Source organism: Vigna unguiculata, chromosome 11 (genome assembly GCF_037176805.1).
Source record: "Vigna unguiculata cultivar grain cowpea cultivar isolate G323 ecotype 2 chromosome 11, ASM3717680v1, whole genome shotgun sequence".
Taxonomy (NCBI): Eukaryota; Viridiplantae; Streptophyta; class Magnoliopsida; order Fabales; family Fabaceae; genus Vigna; species Vigna unguiculata.
Genome location: NC_140802.1, coordinates 29,608,226 through 29,627,077, shown reverse-complemented (window position 1 = coordinate 29,627,077; position 18,852 = coordinate 29,608,226). Strand labels below are relative to the sequence as shown.

At 33.3% G+C, this 18,852-nt stretch overlaps 2 protein-coding genes across 5 annotated transcripts; both read left to right on the top strand.

The window, feature by feature from the left end:
• Nucleotides 1-6,378: 6,378 nt before the first annotated feature.
• Nucleotides 6,379-16,866, top strand: LOC114169513 (polyphosphatidylinositol phosphatase). 4 transcript variants are annotated; one of them, XM_028054695.2, is made up of 8 exons: nucleotides 6,379-6,483; nucleotides 11,411-11,567; nucleotides 11,652-11,774; nucleotides 13,290-13,492; nucleotides 14,900-15,043; nucleotides 15,362-15,579; nucleotides 15,845-16,103; nucleotides 16,327-16,866. In XM_028054695.2, exons 2-8 carry the CDS (start codon nucleotides 11,492-11,494, stop codon nucleotides 16,453-16,455), a joined length of 1,152 nt encoding a protein of 383 aa, XP_027910496.2. In that variant the 5' UTR covers nucleotides 6,379-6,483; nucleotides 11,411-11,491; the 3' UTR covers nucleotides 16,456-16,866. The 4 variants fall into 4 exon arrangements, with proteins under 4 accessions (XP_027910496.2, XP_027910492.2, XP_027910493.2 ...); XM_028054691.2 differs by lacking the exon at nucleotides 6,379-6,483 and adding an exon at nucleotides 6,950-7,116; XM_028054692.2 differs by lacking the exon at nucleotides 6,379-6,483 and adding an exon at nucleotides 8,909-9,056.
• LOC114169514 (Ubiquitin carboxyl-terminal hydrolase family protein) lies at nucleotides 6,950-9,426 on the top strand. The gene is made up of 2 exons (XM_028054698.2): nucleotides 6,950-7,116; nucleotides 8,106-9,426. The coding sequence occupies exon 2, from the start codon at nucleotides 8,120-8,122 to the stop codon at nucleotides 9,191-9,193; it is 1,074 nt and encodes a 357-aa protein (XP_027910499.2). The 5' UTR covers nucleotides 6,950-7,116; nucleotides 8,106-8,119; the 3' UTR covers nucleotides 9,194-9,426.
• Nucleotides 16,867-18,852: the final 1,986 nt, after the last annotated feature.

Sequence of the window (18,852 nt, the reverse complement as noted above, 5' to 3'; positions counted from 1 at the left end):
TGGTCTGAACAAATTAATCTGTTGTTTTTTATTTTAATAAGTTGAATGTGTATTGTCCTATAATACTTGTTTTCTAATTTCGTGGACAGCTTGATTCAACGGAAAAGGGTTTTAAGTTTTCAAAAAGTTTTATAAAGCTAATTCAACCCCCGTTCTTGGCTAAACTGATTATTTCAATACTTACAAATCTTTCACCATGGAGAGTCACAAATTGCTTGTCCAAATAAAATTTTAGTGTTAAGTACTATAGTCAAAGATGGGGGGACTAGAATGGCTAGCCAACCAACCCCAAGGACTAAACTAGCACTAGTCACAAGCAATAAATAAGCTGACAATTGGAGGGAATATCCTTGAATCACAACTTCCAACATGTTGACTAACCCTTAAACAATTAAATAGTGTTCATTGCCAACCAAAACGTGAAAATTAAGGACTGGCTCAATAGGTAATTTAAGGTAAGAAGCTAATTGTGGTTGTAAAAAATTGTCAAAGCTTCCACTATCAAGCAGTACTTGGATAATAGTACCATTAATAGATCCTTTAAATCACATGGTGCCCACAATAGAAGATCCTCTGAGAGCATTAAAAGATAAATGGTGCTCTAGAGAATTGATGGGATTCGGCTGTTGATTGTTATCGGGCGGTTCAGGTTCGACCAATATATTCTCCTCTTCAACATTTGCATTCTCATTGTCGACAATTTTCAAGAATATGTAATGTTTGTTGGGACATTTGTGAGTGGGAGATTATTTCTCATCACAAGTGAAACACAGTCCCTTCTCCCTTCTTAGTTGCACCTCAACAAGGGACAATTTCTTAACGTTAGTGGGTTTGAAGGTAGAACGATTTGGTGTCGAAAGGAGTGGTGGAATGCTTGTGGACTTCATAGTTTAGGAGGAGGAGGGTATGTATTTGTGGTGGGTATTTTAGACGCAATTGCAGTAGTATAGAATTTAGGTTTGGAGGAACAATGTTCTTCATAAACCTTTGCCAACGACACAACTCACATTAAGGTAGTGGGAATTTGAGCCACAACATCTCAATGGATTTTAGTTTTTAAGCCCTCGATAAAACAATCAAGCAAGGCCTCTGTGGTAACATCTTGTGCACGATTAGCTAACGGCCTCACAATTGAAGTGCAAAAATGATATAACTTATCCATATAGAACCTTTTAAGTACCTTGATTATATAACCTCTTGATGTACAAAAGCATTTGTATTTAAATACTCAATTTGTAATCTCAAATAAAACTTTGTACTTCCAAGATCTTTCATCTCAAATTCTTTCTTTAAGCAATCAATTGCCTTTGTGAACTCATTAGGAGTTCCAACAATGTTTATGTTATATGCATAAACAACAATTATAACAAATTCATTTTCTGATATTTTCATATAAATACAAGGATAAGTACTTTTCTTTTAACAAGTACTTATAAGGAAAATTATACGTCTTGATTGCTTTAATCCATACAAGGGACTTGTTCAATTTTATTGAATAATCCACTTTAGAATTTGCATTGTTGGGTAAATTAAATCCTTCAGGGATTTTCATATAATTATCATTCTTTATAATATTGTTTTGTGCAAAAATCTATTTGTACTCAATGAGTTTTTAAACCTTCAGGTGTGTGGATTACAGGCCCAAAAACCTTGTTTAACAAACAAATCTAATTTTGCTTCTATTTCGTCTTTCCATTTGGCCAATCATTTCTTTGTCGACAATCTTGATCCTCATTGTCACTCATAACATTCATCGTTATATTATATGCTAAAGCATCATCAACATTGACTTCACTTTGGTTCCATATTATCTTATTTATGACATAATTTATTGAGATCTCATCATTTTCAACAATTTCAGGTACTTGAGGTTCTTCTGAAACCAAATTATTAATTATGTCAAAAGAATATTTTGTGATTTACACCTCCTCGATTAGGTCATGTTGTCTTTTTAGCTCCTTTTTTAATTTGAGGATTTTTATCTTTGGAACCAATAGGCTTACCACACTTCAATCGTGTTATGAACTAATATCAATTTTATTTAGAGCATTAGCAGTTGGTATATGTGATTTAATTACCCTATTTGTGTTAGTAAAAACATATGATAATTGATTGACTAATTTGTAAATGAATTATCATTTGAACTTCGAGTTCACATTCTTTTGTACGAGGATCAAGATGAGATAGTAATAATTTATTCTAACCAATATCATTTTCCAATTGTTTTCTTTCTCCCCCTAATGTTGGAAAAATTTATTCATCAAAAATGATAATTGACAAATCAAACTATAAATGTCTCCTCTTAACATATCAATATATTTTATTATTGATTGAGAATCATATTCAACATATATTCTCAATCGTCTCTAAAGACTCATCATAGTCCCTTTTGGTAGGGAAATTCGATCATATACAAAAAAAAATCTTAAATGAGACAATTAGGTTACTAACCAAAAACCAACTGCATAATAGAGTAATTGTAAGACCCGATAAAATTAAATAAATAAATAAATAGATATTTATTTAATAAATTTGAGGGCGGGAATCCCTAAGTTAATTAATGTGGAGAGAGAAAATAATGAATAGTACTAGCTCAAGTAGTTGAGAGTACTTGGCTATTATGAGGAGACTTGGGTTTGAGTCTTGTGGATGTCATTAGTGTGTGAATTTAACTGTTTTATTATTTTAATAATATGCGGGATCATGTGGAGTGATAATATAATCCTAGAAGTATAGGAATTATCATGAAATATGACTTAGTTTATTGGTTGTGCATTAGCTTGGTAATTGTGTAGTTGTGTGTTCAAACCTTGACTAAAGCAAAATAGGTTTCTTTTTGCCAAATCTGTTTTTGGCATGAATGTGATGAAGCAGAAACCGTAGCCATCTAAGAGGGCAGCTGAAAGGGGTTGGAAAACCACTTTAGAATGGCCATTGATTAACCATTAAACACATTTTAATGGAATTTTCGTTTTAGCCATTAAGACCATTAAAATTAGAGTTGTTAGTAAGAATAACAATGAGTTAAGGGTGAGGCATAGTTCTTTTAGATATTCTTAATCAATCTGCATTGAAAAAAGAGAGCTAAGAGGAAATTTGGAAGCCTATTGACGTTAGAGCAGTAAAAGGAGTAAAGAAGGGGAGTTGTACCTGGTACTTAATATTTATTTACATAACTGTGCATTGTATGATAAGTCTGGATGTCTAGTTATGCTTTTTCTGGACTATATTGTGTTTTTGGAAATTTAACAAAAATCGTCTATCGGGCCTTCCAAGTCACCAGGCGACTCATGTGAAACAAACCCAGTTTTTGGGTTTATGCCTTAAATCGCCTAACGATGATGAATTGCCGCCAGGCGATGCATGGATGTGTGGAATAGGGATTTTTCATGAAAAAAAACTTGTTTCTCATGTTTTTTGCGCAGCAGGGATCGTCGGGCGGTGGTTTCCTACCGCCAAGCGCTAGGTCTCTAGTGTATTTTCGCTGGGCGGAAACATGTGACGTTCCTTGAGTTGTGGCTTGGATTGGCGAGTGTTGCCAATGTGAGTGTGCAAGTTGTGGCTCGTACGAATAAGTCCAAGAAGATTTCCCTCTTCAGCGTTAGCCGGCGAGTTTGGTAGTCTTGGGACAAATACGAACTATGGTTTGTATTGGGAACTCTACCTGACATTATGGAGTGTGGTCCATAGCAGGATTCTCGCACATGTTCTGCAAGTTGTGGCTTGTAGGTGGAGGCATCAAAAGGTATCTTGAGGGTATCATCTAAAGACGTAGAACATGGATAACATGGTGGTGGCCATGTGGTGTGGAATCAAAGGATATAGTTCCTTTGATGAGTGTATGCATATATTTTTGAATTGTATATATGTTTATATATTACTTCACTCTATCTGCTTGTGTTTGGCGATGATCGTGTAATTCGTTACACGGGAACAAATGATGTTGTAGGTGGTGCTGATAAGGCATAGCGATGGAGCGGGGCTGCTTGGGGATTTAATTTTATCTTTGATTTTGTTCATATTGTAATCATATTTAATTTATCAGTTTTGGAAATGTAAAAACTTGGAATTTAATTTACAGTTATTATTTTGACACTTAATGCGTATTTTAAAATTTTTCCTGCGTTTTGGGAAAGATGTTATAATAAATTTGGTTTATATTTCAATATTGATTTCTTTTTATTTAAATTAGTAATATTCGACCGGGATGTTAAAGTAATTATGATAACTTGTTGGCTCGATACGAATCAATATTGTAGCATGTAAAATTGTATATCTCCAATTAGTCATTGGAATATTAGCTTTCATAAGTAATCTTGGAAGTGATATCTTAACTTAACTAATTGTGCTAATAACTTTGCAAATGCCTGATTACAAGTTAATAATAAACAACATGTGACCATTTTGTATTCATTCCAAAAGATGAGATTGACTCGTTTCTAAAGTTTTCATTGGACCACATTTACTATATAACACACACACATACATACACACACACACACACACACACACACACATATATATATATATATATATATATATATATATATATATAATAAATGTTTATTATATACTCATCTCCCATATACATTTCATAATACAAAAGAAAAATTGATTCTTATGTATACATAACCAACATCAAACATACATATTTATATAGTAATAATGCCATAAAGAATTCACATTAAATTAAATTATAATAAAAATAATTTAATATATAAAAATATATTTTATACTATCACATAAAAACTTCTTCTGCCATTTTATATAAAAAAAAAATCTTAATACTTCCATCACCAATGAGATGATCAATGTTTTCATATGGCATTCCATTTAGTTTAGCTAAGAAAAATAGTATCAAGATGAGTGATATCCATATGGCCAAAATCAAAATCATCATCTTTATAATCATGTGTGTTTCTATGTTCTTATCCCTATTTTTTAGGATGCTTGATGTATGACAAGTACGACCCAAATGACATTTACCACCACAAGGATAAATTATATTTTCATTATTTGTCATTGTTTTCGTCTTTTTCTTTTCTCTTATTCACACTATTGTTCTACTTCTGATGACAAAATATCTCTTTAAATTTTCCTTTATGACCATGAAAATATGAATTGATGTTGCTCCATTCACTTTTGGGAATGAAGCCTAACTAATTTAGTCTCATGGATGTTGTTATATTCACTTGTAGGGATGAAGCATAACCAATTTGATCTCATGATTTTTTTCATAAAAACTCATTGTTTTTGTTTAGCCATAAGATGACATGAAATAATTTGAGAATATTTGTGAAATACTAAAAAAGAGGAGTAATTATTCCTTGTAATATCAAGAGTCACAAATTTAAATTTTGGAAGGTTTGACTTGTTTAAAGCTAGCTCATAAAATATTGATAATAATCAAATTTTATTTATGAAACTATAAAATTAATATAAACAATAATTATAATAATAATCATCATCATAGTAAATAATAATAATAATAAGTCAAATATGAAAATTGATAAAGTCAAGTAGATTTTATCGCAAAAAAGAAGAATATAAGATAAAATTGTCAACAAGGAAAAGATTAGAAAGAGCTTGGATTGAGGTACGTAGAACACTATCCTTAGAGAAATCGTTTTCACTAACTCAATTGGATAGCCTTCGTATTGTGTTATAAAATTATAAAATAAAGTTAATAATAGAGGGAAGAATAAAGAGAAAGAATAGAGCATCGAATACTAGTTTTCTCTGTATCATTATCAAGGGAGAAAAGTCCATATTTATAAGTACATAAGACAACTCAAAGGGTATAATACATATTTAATCTATAATAATATATAAAGAGATATCCTCTTTTGTGTCCATATTTCATTATTCTTGTTTTATCCTTAATTATTTTAAAAATTAATTATTTTATAAATAATTTTTTTTAACCATTATTCTAAAAACCTCTTCTATCTTCAATCAATATTTTAAAAACTTTTCTGTTAACATATTTTACTTTTGTAATTTTATATTTAACAATTATTTTAAAAATTAATTATATATATTTTATTAATTTTAACTTAAATTTTTATAAAAATTAAAAAATACGAACATACAAACACAACACCAGTGTAAATAATATAAATATTTTTAATAATAATGTTGAATAAGTGACATCAACTCAATCACAATCCATAAATTTCACACTGAGATTTGGTAAACTAGTTGTCATGCATTGTATGAAAGTTCATTATCAATTCTTTCAAATTTAATAATTTATTTATTTACTGCATATTTTTTTAATTAAAATTACACAAATTAATTAAAATAAATAAAATTTATTTGCAATAATATTTTTAAAAAACCCCATTACACAGGTACAGGTAACAGTGAATGTTTCAGAAAGGGAGAAAAGAAAGAAGAAAGGCAGGGCAGCACCTTCAGCTTCCAAGAAAACCCCATTTTTCATTCTGTCTCGGGGACTCCTAAAGCACCTTCTCCAAAACCGTAAGAAAATTCCATGGTCTTCTTCTTCTCATTTTTTCCACTGATTCTTTACCTACACAAATCACAGGATCTACAACATATCATCTGCATCTTCCATCTTCTTCTAGTGGAGAACACATCTCCCTCCATCATCGCACGCGTGGAGAACACACCAGAGGGGGATTCGAGCCCTCTTCTCCTACATTCCCCATTCCCCTTTCTCTGCAATTCCTCTACCCCTCACTCGGTACAATCCACAACCTCCACATTCCGGTCAGGTTCCCGTGGGGTTCCGATGAGCTTCAACGACAACGATTAAAGCTTCCCCGCGCTCCCCCATTCGAGCTCGCTGCACATCCTCCGGCATCGAAGCTCACACCGTCGTCATCGTTTCTGGCAGATTCCGGTGAGCCTCGTCCAACAAAAGGCAACAGCTTCACCGTGGCCACTGGCCTCCACCGCGAGCGCCTCGCTGTCACGCCACCACCAGATTCTGCATCTGTCAGCCCTGGGTCGTTGCTGCCATTTCCAGTGAGACCCAACCACACCATCTCAATCCTCTCTTCCGCGTTACTCTGCGTTCGCGTCTTCCTCTTGTTGTCAGCCTGCCTCAGGTGAAACTTCGGTGAGCCTCGGACCTGTTCCCTGTTAAAGGTAAGCGCAGTTCGCTTCGTTCCCTTTTCTCTCGCTCTCTGTTTTGGTTCCTTTGTTTTTCCGGTTTGGTTTCTGATAGATTCAAAGTTTCAAGCGAGATCAGACTTGCCTTTAGTTTCACCATTTTAGGTTTCTGATTGGTGATGGTTTGAATATGAGGTGTTCTGGAACCTGATATTTTCTAATTTTGAAGAAGCGATTTTACATTGGACCTGTTTTTGTGTGTTCTCTGAGTTTCTCTTTCATGCGAAATCGAACGAACCCTGTGTTGAGTGATAGTGACAAGCCTTCGGTTAGAGCGTTATTTGATGATGAGGTTCCAGTGGTGAGGGTTGATGTTTGTGGTGTCTGGAACCAACGTTTGGTTCCTGAACTTAAGCAACTGTGTAATTTGTTTGATTTGTTGATAATTTGTTTTGATTGTGAAATCCGGTTTCGATGACCTAGAGTTATTGCTTTGTGACGGTGCGACTATGATTGTGGATGTGTAGAAAATGAGTAGGATTGATAGAAGCATGATGATGTGTTTTCCGCCGTTCATCTCTTCAGCTGAAGTTTGGGCTCAGCTGAGTTTCTTTTCCTATATGTGTTTCTTTCTAATTTTTTCAGTTTCGATTCGTCTCGAATAGTATGTAACTAAACCGAATCGCTAATGACATGATTCACATCTGATTAACCAATTCATGTTATGAATCAGAATACGAATCTATTCATGAAAAGACTTTTGTAACGAATTGCGATTTGAATTGGACCATTCGTATGATTCTAACTGGTTCAGAGTATAGACTAAGCGACTGAGACTGAGAGTCTAACACATCATTATTTTTTTAAATGTAATAAAACAGTTGCAGTCTGCATTAATTTTATGCAGATTTTTCTTTTTTTTATTTGATGACCTTTATAATCTATATTTTATTAGCTTAGCACAAGTTAGAGTGTGTAAGCCTACAGAACACTTTTTACCCTATAACATTGTTTCCACTTTACAGGGAGCTGGTTGTTCATGGCTCTTTCCTCCAAACATTCACATCTGTTCAACCATATCAGGACTTTTGTAAATGCAAGGGTCAAATGGGTTCGAGACCCATATCTTGATAATGCAGTCCTGAAAGAGAAAGATCTCAAGCAAATAATTTCTCTCAAGAATCAAATCATTTCATCTCCTTCCAAATCCCTCTCCATGTATACTGCTTCTCAACTGAAAGCTTCCCTCAACCTTCCCACTACGACTTCCAAATTCATTGACAAATACCATTGTGTCTTTACACAATTTCAACCTGGTCCTGGTCTTCCTCCGATTGTCAAACTCACACCTCAAGCCTTTTCCATCCATAGAGAAGAAATGGCTGTTCATAACTCTCCTACTAATCGTGAAGACACTGTTCAGAGGCTCTCAAGGCTTCTAATGCTTGCTGGCATGGCAAAATTGCCTCTTTATGTTATTGAGAAGCTAAAGTGGGATATGGGTCTTCCTCATGATTATGTGACAACCCTTTTGGCTGATTACCCTGATTATTTTAATGTTTGCATTGTGGAAGATCCGTCATCTAGAAAAGAGGTGCTTGCTTTAGAACTTGTTTCATGGAGAAAAGAGCTTTCTGTGTCTGAGTTAGAAATGAGGGCAAGGAGCTTAGGCATTAGTGGAGATAAAAGAAGTCATGATATAGCATTTCCCTTATTTTTTCCTAAAGGTTTTGATTTAGTAAAGAGGGTGAAGACTTGGGTTGATAATTGGCAAAGGTTGCCTTACATTTCTCCATATGAAGATGCATTTCATCTCGACTCAAACAGTGACCAAGCGGAGAAATGGACTGTGGCAATAATGCATGAGTTGCTTTCTCTTCTGGTGTCAAAGAAGACAGAAAGAGAAAATTTGCTTTGTTTTGGAGAGTGTTTGGGGTTGGCCTTGAGATTTAAAAAGGCTTTGGTTCATCATCCTGGTATATTTTACATTTCCAATAAGATTAGGACTCAGACTGTTGTACTTAGAGAGGCTTATAGTAAGGATTTTTTGGTTAAGAAACATCCATTAGTGGGTATGAGATATTGGTACATTAATCTTATGCACAAAACATAGGAGCACAATGAGCAAGCTGATTTGGTGGATGGTCATGATGTTAACAAGCTGGATGATCCTGAAGTTGAAGCTTAGCTGTTGAACATGAAGTAGTTTCCATTCAAGCTATATAACACATCAATGAAGTCTGATTTTCACAATATTGAGTGTTAAAATGTTTACTTCAAAAAATATGGGCGCAAGTGCTAATATATGAACTTAATTTCTGTAGTATAAATGAATTTTTTTTATTACGTAATGTCTTCTAAATTTATATTAGTTGGCAGTGGTACTTATGCTATTGTAGTTGTTAATAATCACATCAGGGTGGAGCGTATGTTTGCCATTCCTTGACTGGCTAAAGTTTTATGCGAGTTGCAAACACAGTGATGGCTCATTGAGGTTGTTGGGGCTATAATTTTTGACAGGGACATAATCTTTGTTTTTCCCTTGCTGAATTTGGATTCTATATGGTTGATTGGGGAAGCTTATTTGTTTTCTTCTCCCATAGCATACATCTGAAGCATGTTATGTTTAGTACCTTGCATTTTACTGCACACAAATATGTGCTGTTCCTTCCCACATTTTTATTCCTCAATCCACCTATTGCTAGGAGAAATTTGGCAGCCCTTGCTTTTACCAGACATAAAAGGTAACAAAAGATTTCTGACTTGGTTGGGGAAATCCTCAATTAATTTCATATAATCAAGAAAACTGGAAAACAAATGAGAAGATATAGATATTACATCCTAATCGTGAACAACTAAAATTCAGCCACCGTATGTGAGATATTTCCAACTATAGTCAATTCATCACACTTTCTGTTCGAAGCTGAGTTGAATTTCCTGTTTAGTGAGATTCTCCATCCAGCCATTGTTTGGAAAGGTTTCTCCCCCTACTATGCCGCCTAATCTGCTACACCACTACTTTGTATTCAAGAGAAAGTTTATCAAGCATGAAAGTATTATGTGATTCACTACTATAAATGCTACAGTAGTGACAAAGAAACTTAATGTCGTGGGTGTAGGCATTGACTTTTGTTGGAATTTAGAATAGATGATATTAAATGTTCTTAAAATAGTGGAATTTATGTTTAACTCAACCTCACAAAACTAACTTATAGGGTGAGTTTTGCACTCACTTATCTCTAGTCAATGTGAATTTTTCAATGCACCTCATGTGAGTATTGGACATCTCGAGTGTGGAACTAGGGAGAAACCCGATAGTAGGTGGCATGAGACCCAACAAAATCCATTAGGATAAACTCTTGATGGCTTTGATTCCATCTTAAGAAAGTAAAATTTAAACCTAACTCAATTTCACAAAACTGGCTTGTAAGATAAGGTTGTACCAATTTATATACTATTATTTGATTTCATCTTTAGTCTATGTGGGTTCTTCAACGAGTATTTTATGCAACTTTTGGGATCTTAACTCAATTACTATTAATTTCTTCTTGTGTTGTCATATGATTTTAAGTTTGCCATTTTGAAGCTAGCAAAACGTGAATTCTTTGTTGTCACATATTACAAAATAAATAATTAAACTAAAGAATTATTTTGGATTGGGCTAGGACTTAGGATTAATCATCAACCAGCCTGATCCTATCCATTAAAGGGTGGTGTGTGATCTGTGATGATCAGTGGGCTGGTTTGGGCCAGTCTTTTTTTTTTGTGAGATGCTAAATTATAAGTATTTATTTTCAGATCTACGTAAGTTTGATTTTGTAATTTGTCTGAAATTTGCATGATTCTGTTAGACCTATGGAGAAGGAACGAGTTTGGAAGGTATATTATAGGAAGAATTTAGATAAGAAGTGATCTGGGTATGTGTAGGTGCCTTTTGTTTGTCGATTGAGGGGTCTATTTATTTCGACCAACCTCACCGAGTGGGGCATCTTTTTTGGTGTTTAGTAGAGGGGGACAGTGGGTTGGGTTCACTGTGAGAAAGGAGGAAATATACTCCTTTGTAAACTTTCGAGAATTCTATATTGCATTGTGGTTCACCAACCGTGAGTTGGTGTATTTTATGTACTTCTCTCTCTTTTCTCTGTCTTTTCGCGTAAGGAACCTATCAAATTCTCAGAAGTCTTTTGACCTAAGTTTCTTTTTGGTGTTCTATCTATATGATTTGTGAATGTAACTTTTTTGCCTGATTTCTTTTGTCTTTTTCTTAACCATATATGGCTTTACTTTTGCTAAAGCACCTATCTAAGTTGGTTTTGTATTGTGTGTGCAGCTGAAGTGCATGTGATTGCGGGACATTAGTTTCTTCATCTTTTGCTTGGTCTTTTTGTGTTCAAGTGAACGTTTATCAGGGATGAAAATATTCAGTGGATGGCAACGTTTTGTTTTTGGTCTTCCCTTGTTTTTCCTCTTTGCTCATCTGGTTTTTGGTTGGTAATCTCTTTTGTCTTCAGAAGTTTAAATTTATTTGTTTGATTACGGCATAACAAGTTAACATAGTTGCTTTTAATCAGTCATGGAATTACACAAAAACTCAAAAATGGAAGAACGGCACAAACAACTAAACAAGAAATTTGATCATCTAGTTCTTGGTCATATGGCTGGACAAGGCTTGTCAAATCGTTTGCAATGCCAAGGTTCTTTTTATCCCTTTATGAAAGTTATTTGGTTTATTCTCATGATTCTTGAAATTTTTTTTTGCTCATAATATTATGATTCTGATTAGGGTTGTGCTATTAGATAGGAGACCTACCCAAACAAACGAATTAGACTTTACAAGTATATTTTAGAAGAAAGATAAGAGGCGAGTTTAGTGGGCTAGGTTTCGACAATTAGTTGTTATAAATAATTCTTTCTATCTTTTATCTGTCAATTTGTTCATTTATTGGTTCTTCAAAAGAATTAATTCCTTTTCTGAAGAAAGGAACCTAAGAGGTTGTCTTAGAATCTTTGGCTGTATCTACCTTCAAATTTTTAGTAGTTTTTATAAATCAATTGTATTCCAGAGGTAGGTCATTTAGAATTCACAAATGTTAATAGATAATAGTTCTTTTTCTTCTCAAAAGCCTTGTATACAATCTTACACATAATATAAGATGCTAGTATCTTGTGGTAGATCTTCTATCAATTGGACAACCAGCCCAATTTGCATGACTATACCCTACGACTTGAGTGCTTCCCTTATTCTCATAAAACAATCCTTGTCCTGGGTTCCTTTTTACATATTTGAGAATGTGAATCACATCAATCTAGTGACCAATGTGGGGATTTGGCATAAATTGACTCACATCTCCCTCTGAGTAAGAAAGATCAGTCCGTTTCTGTGGCGGCGACCATTAGAGATGGGTTGCACTTTTTGGGGCACACTTAACCCTGACTTCGCTGGAAGAGATATGGCAAAGATGGTGAACGCAACGGTGGACATCGAGGGTGTAAGTGACAGCAAAAGACGGCAGTGGCGCCGCTGACAATCAGACCATGGAGATGATCATGGCTCTTGAAACCAACTTGAATAAATGAAATTAAGAAAAACAATATATGTTTCTCTTACACTATTAGACTTTTGTTAGACTTTTATTGATGTATTTATAGGATACAAGGAAAGGGCAAGGCACGTGCCTAAAACCCCTAACCTCAAAGTTGGGTTCTCATACATGAAAAATAATAAATAAAAAACATTACATTTCAACAGTAATATGTAGTCTCTATTATCTAACTGTTAAGTAAATATACCTTTTTAGAAATAAGATGTCAAACATGAATATCCAATTTATTTAAAATTAGTAGTACATAGTCATTGAGATAATCAAGTGTAGTTACTTCATTCAGAGTTAATCTTAGTGTATAGTGTATGTATGTATATATACACATAAAGTTTTGCATTTCCTTCAACTTTTGATTTCCATTTTTTTCATATGATTAATGTATTTAAAACTTCTGAATTTACAAGGACAAAAGTGAAGGCTTTGCGTTTCCTTGCAATGTTGATGTCTCGATTGATTAAATGCATTAAAAAAAATTCTTAATGAACATGAACAAAAGCTCTTACAAGGACCATTATATATGTATTGGAGGTTTTGTATTTCCTTGAAATTTTGACGTCCATTTTTTTTTCCTTTGATTAACTGCATTTAAAATTTCTCAATTCACAGGGACAAAAGCTCTTAATAGGACCCATTCTTCTGAAAGCAGATCAGGTGTAGATGGAAGTATCACATTTGTCACTGTCTTTACCATTTATAATACTTCTCTCAATGATGTAGACGACAGATCAAACACAGTGGTTGGCAATGCTTCATATAATAACGTTGACAGGTCTATGGCTTTGTTGAATGTCTTCATTAATTTCATTCAGGTAAACACTGAATAAAAGTTGTGGGTTTGTCCCATTGGAAAGAGCATATTCCCTTTGATTGTGTATATGGAAACTGCTAGCAGAACACTTTTTATCGGTTTGAAATTTATTATAACCTTGTGGCTCCTGCTTTGTATTTAATGAGCTCTTTTTTCATGATTTTTTGTTTTTCAGTAAATTTTAATTAATAGTTGACAGTTTTATTCCGGCGCTCTTTTGTATACTATTTCTTTACTTTGTAGATGTTTAGTTAAAAGTGTGTTGTTGTATTTGTCAATGATTTTATATTTTTGGTGTTTATCAACATCAAATAGTGGAATATTCTTGTTTTTCCTACCTTGGCACTAGTTTTTCTCAGACACATTCTGATACGAATGAAGGAGTGGGAGGGCAGAATAAGACAATACACCAGGTCTATGAGAGGAATAAGTTGAAACCCATCACATGGGGGCCCACGAGCACACATCCTTGATTCTGTAATAACAGAAGGGCTGAGGTGGAAGGAGGGATCGTGGGTTTCGTTAGAGGAGAGAGAATATAGTGATGAGGAGGGTGAGGGAGGTTGGGAATTGGTGAGGGCTGATAGACATTTGTTTCTCTCTGGGTGGTTTTGTTCTGCTTATTGTAATTCCAGAAACTCTGAATAGATAGCTCGATTTCTATTCCTTTGGTCTGTTAATATTGAATTTACCTATCACATTCAAATGTCATACATCCTTGTCGACATTTGGCTACCGAAAAAATTCTATTTTGGTACTGTCTGTATTACATAGTACAAACGGCGCTGAATTTGCATCATTCATTCTCGGAGGCCTTACAATAAATTCCTCACCATTGGGAAAAATAGAAAGACCATAAGCATGTATTGTACACCTTAGTATGAAGTCTATATTATTTGAAATTAAATTGTTTCTTTGAATTAATGCAGTATATTATCATAGTGTATGCAAGATATTAACTACACAGAGCAAAAACACAAAAATATAGAAACAGAGTAGCAAAAGAACATAATAAAGCAAAAACAACAAAAACATATATACTTCTCCCCTTTTTTGTCAGCAACAAAAGGTAAAAAGAATAAGATAGCATCATTGCTGTGGTGGTGGTCGTTGATGTTTAAGGCAATGAAGTTGAAGGGTTAAGAAAAGGAGTTAGAGTTTGCAGAATCTGGGCAAAGGAATTCTGTATCTGGGCTGCAAAGCTAGTAGCAACTTTGTTAGGGATCTGATTTCATTATCATTGATTTTTTTGTATCAACTTAATGTAAATATAAATAGAGCTGTGTGTGTTTGGTTCTAGATGTACATTTACCCAATATTACAAGGATTCATATTGTTTTGACCCAGAGCTTGTTTTCTGTCAATTAACCAGACAGACATCGTTCATTCAACATTGTGCTGTGTGCAGGTGGCAATGCCCCAGAGCAAAGTGATTATTCTAACAGATCCTATGTCTGACCTCTCAGTGCAAAGAAACAGGGTCTCTCTGTATCCTATACAAGGTGAATATTCACGAGACAAGTTGATGCTCCAAAGGATCAGGTCTTACATTGTAAGATCACATTGCATCCACAGTAGATAGAACATTTGTTGCTAAAAAATAATCTCATCACTAATCGGGGACTACATTTAGCTGAACTTTTTTCCTGCTCACATGTTCTCTGTTTAATTATAGTATAGCTTTCTTTTCCTCCACCCAATAATTTGGACCATAGTAGATCAGAGGTTTTTGCTAGTTTTATCTTTTTTATTCTTTATCTGTTATTATGTCTCCTCTATTGAGCTAGTAGTGTTGTTTAAGCATTATATATTTTGAACTTTAAAATTTTGTTCTTTAAACTAAATGACCCTACGTTTTCCTTCTTTACAGACCTTTTTAGAAACAAGGCTACAGCAACTTTCTCAGAAGCCGAGGGATGTCATTCATTACATCTTCACTGATTCTGATATAGCAGTGGTTGATGATTTAGGGCAAGTTTTTCGTGACCATCCTAATTTTCATCTGGCTCTGACCTTTAGGAACAATAAGGCTCAACCTTTGAATTCAGGATTCATTGCAGTTAAGGGTACCCAGGAAGCAATGTTAAGGTGATGATCTGTACTATCTGTAGTTTGGTTTAACTGTTGCAGTTGTGATATGCAACAAAAAATTAAAAACTAATGTAACGCCATTTAAAACCTGCAAATAGAAAATGCAAATTATATGATTGTAACGCCATCCTACATATATACCTTGCAAATGCCTTTTATGTGCTTCTTTGGTCATTTGCAAGCTTGGTTTTACCTATTTTCTTGATTTATCCCACGTATTTTTTGATAAATAATTTTTTAATTTAATTTGATAATCAATCAGGGCAAAGCTTTTCCTACAAGAGGTCTTGAAAGTTTACAGCACGAAATATAGAAATGCTTCTCGCATGCTGGGTGATCAGTTAGCTCTTGCTTTGGTTGTGATGTCAAAACCTCATTTTGACGCCAGAAGGTTTTCCAAAGGGCTTTCTTTCTCAGAAGATATTGGGGCTACTTCAGTATTGTTCTTACCTTGTTCTCTGTACAATTGGACTCCGCCTGAGGGTGCTGGTCAATTTCATGGCATGCCATTGGATGTTAAGGTAATGAAGATTTACAACAGAAGTATTCCTGTTTGATCATCAGCTGAATACTTGAGTTATATCTCTGGAAATTATATATAGATATATTATAGGTTTAGCTTTTGAACCTTTATGTTATACTTACATCAGCAAGTATTCTGTTTGATCCACAATAAATGCTTGGAGAAATATTTTAGGAAATATTGTAGTGATAATATACTTCTCTTTCCTTTTTTGGATGCAGGTTGTTCATTTTAAAGGATCAAGAAAACGTCTAATGCTCGAATCTTGGAATTTTTATTCCTCGTCTCAAGATATTTCCGACATGTTATGTCTCATTTTGGGAAGTGGAAGAACCAAATATGATTTTTGAATACGGAAATCCAGAAAGGTTGACATCATATTGGCAACTTGTACCATTAACATCACCAAATTTAGTGCTGAAAATTCAGCTATTACCCTCTTTTTGATCGGGGATAGGGTACTCTGACAGCAGCAAAGGACATGAATTGGACCTTAAATGAATTGATTTATTGATTCTTCTACTTGGGTAGTTCTCATCGGAAGGTGCTCTTTTCCTATGGACATATGTGGAGTGTGATATTATTTTGAAGTGGTACAATGGAATCATTCTTATGCAGTCTGAAAAGATATTTAAAAAGTCTGGATTGCTTCCAATGACACAGGTGGTCGGATTTGATTGACCTATAATTATTGTCCACTTAACACAGTTAAACCACCCATTCATAGGTGGAATCGCAATGAATGTTGCTTGTTTCCATAATCATGTGAAATTTCAAGTGAAGACTTAGGCTGTGTTCGTATGATAAGATAGATTTGGGATAGATAAAATTTTAAATTTTCTAAAATACCCTTCATAATAAAAATTTAATAAAATTACAATTTATTGAATTAAAAAAATTAAAATTTAAAAATATTTTAATTTATTTTTATATATTAATTATATACATATATATATATATATATATATATATATATATATATATATATATTAATAATAATAACTACATGTATTATTAATTTTAATAATATTATAATTATTATTAATTATTATACACTTTTATTAATTACTAATAATAATCATTTTATATATATTATTAATTATTATATATTAATATATCAATTATTATATTTTAAATAATATTTTAATTATTAATGATTATTATATATTACTGATTATATATTATTTATTATTATAATTTATTATATATATATATAATAAATTATAACAATAAATAATATACATATATATATATATATATATAATAATTAATTTAATAATTATTATTTATAATTGTATTATGATGATATAATATAAGGTTAAAAAGGTAAAAGTTGATGTATCGATTTAAATTCTTACATTTGTGAGAAGATTTATTTGTGAAGTATTTTTTTGAATCCGTGCTCTTCCATTCTTATTCACCGATAGGAACACGATTTTATAAATAATCTGTCTCTTCTAATCCGTCTAAACAGTACAATCGGCGGAAACGAACACACCTTAGTATATTTTAGTGACAACATAGTGTTATAATGATTGTTTTTCATTTCTTTTGACAGATAATCAACTTCCATTATACAACCATCTTGTTAGATATTTATAAGATATTTTTAGTTATAATATCTTGAGTTGGTTACCATATTACTTGTATTTGGGTTTTAATCCGTATTTTCTTTTATTATTTTTCATTATAAATATATTGTCATATTGTATTTTCTACACAAGAAAAAAATAATCTTATGTTTAGTTTTTACTATTTTAACATGCTATTTAGAGTTAAGGTAGCAATCCCATATATATATATATATATATATATATATATATATATTTTTTGTCTCACTCCAATTACAGTTGTTTCTGCTCCAATTATAATTGTCGTGGGAAAAAAATAATTTTCTTCATCGTCAATTAAATATGACTAATTTTATATATTTTATGGATTGAATATCTATTCTCTAAATCTAGATTTTTAAATATGGAATTTAAAAAATTTCATTCAAATTTTTAATTTAAATTTTTAGTTAGATTAGGTTGAAGGTTGAGATGGATTAGTCCAAATTTGATTGTATTTGATGGAGTTGGCATGGTATGAAATTTGGTCGTATTTGGCCGAATTAGGTTGAGTCATCGTAGGTCGAAATTTAGTCCAGTCGGACCTAGATCAAATTTGCCTATATTTAACCGAGTTAATTCTGACCAAAATTTGATCGCATTAGGCTAAGTCAGTCCCGAATGAAATTTGGCCATTTTCGACCAGTTCAGCTGCAGCCAAAATTTGGTCGTATTCATCCTAGTCGGCTCTGTCTGAAATTTGGTCGAATTCAATCGAATTTACCTTGCCCAAATTTGGCAATATTAGGTCGATTTGTTTCTTGACAAAATTTGGCCATTTTGGTGGAGATGGTCACGATCGAAATTTAGCAGTATTTAATCGAGTTGGTCTCGACCAAAATTCAGTTGAGTCGATCCTAATCGAAATTTGGTCATATTCGTCTAAGTTAGCTATGACCAAAATTTGGACATATTCAGCCGTGTCGACCCAATTGAAATTAAGTTGAGTTGGCCCCGACCAAAATTTGGTCGAGTCGATCCTGGCCTAAATTTAGTTGTATTCGGCTGAGTTAGTCCTAGACCAAATTTAGCCATATTTGACCGAGTCGGCTTTGGTCGAAATTCGATTGAATCTAGTCAAGTTGATCCAGACATAATTTTACTGAGTCAGACTTGACCAAAATTTGGACACATTTG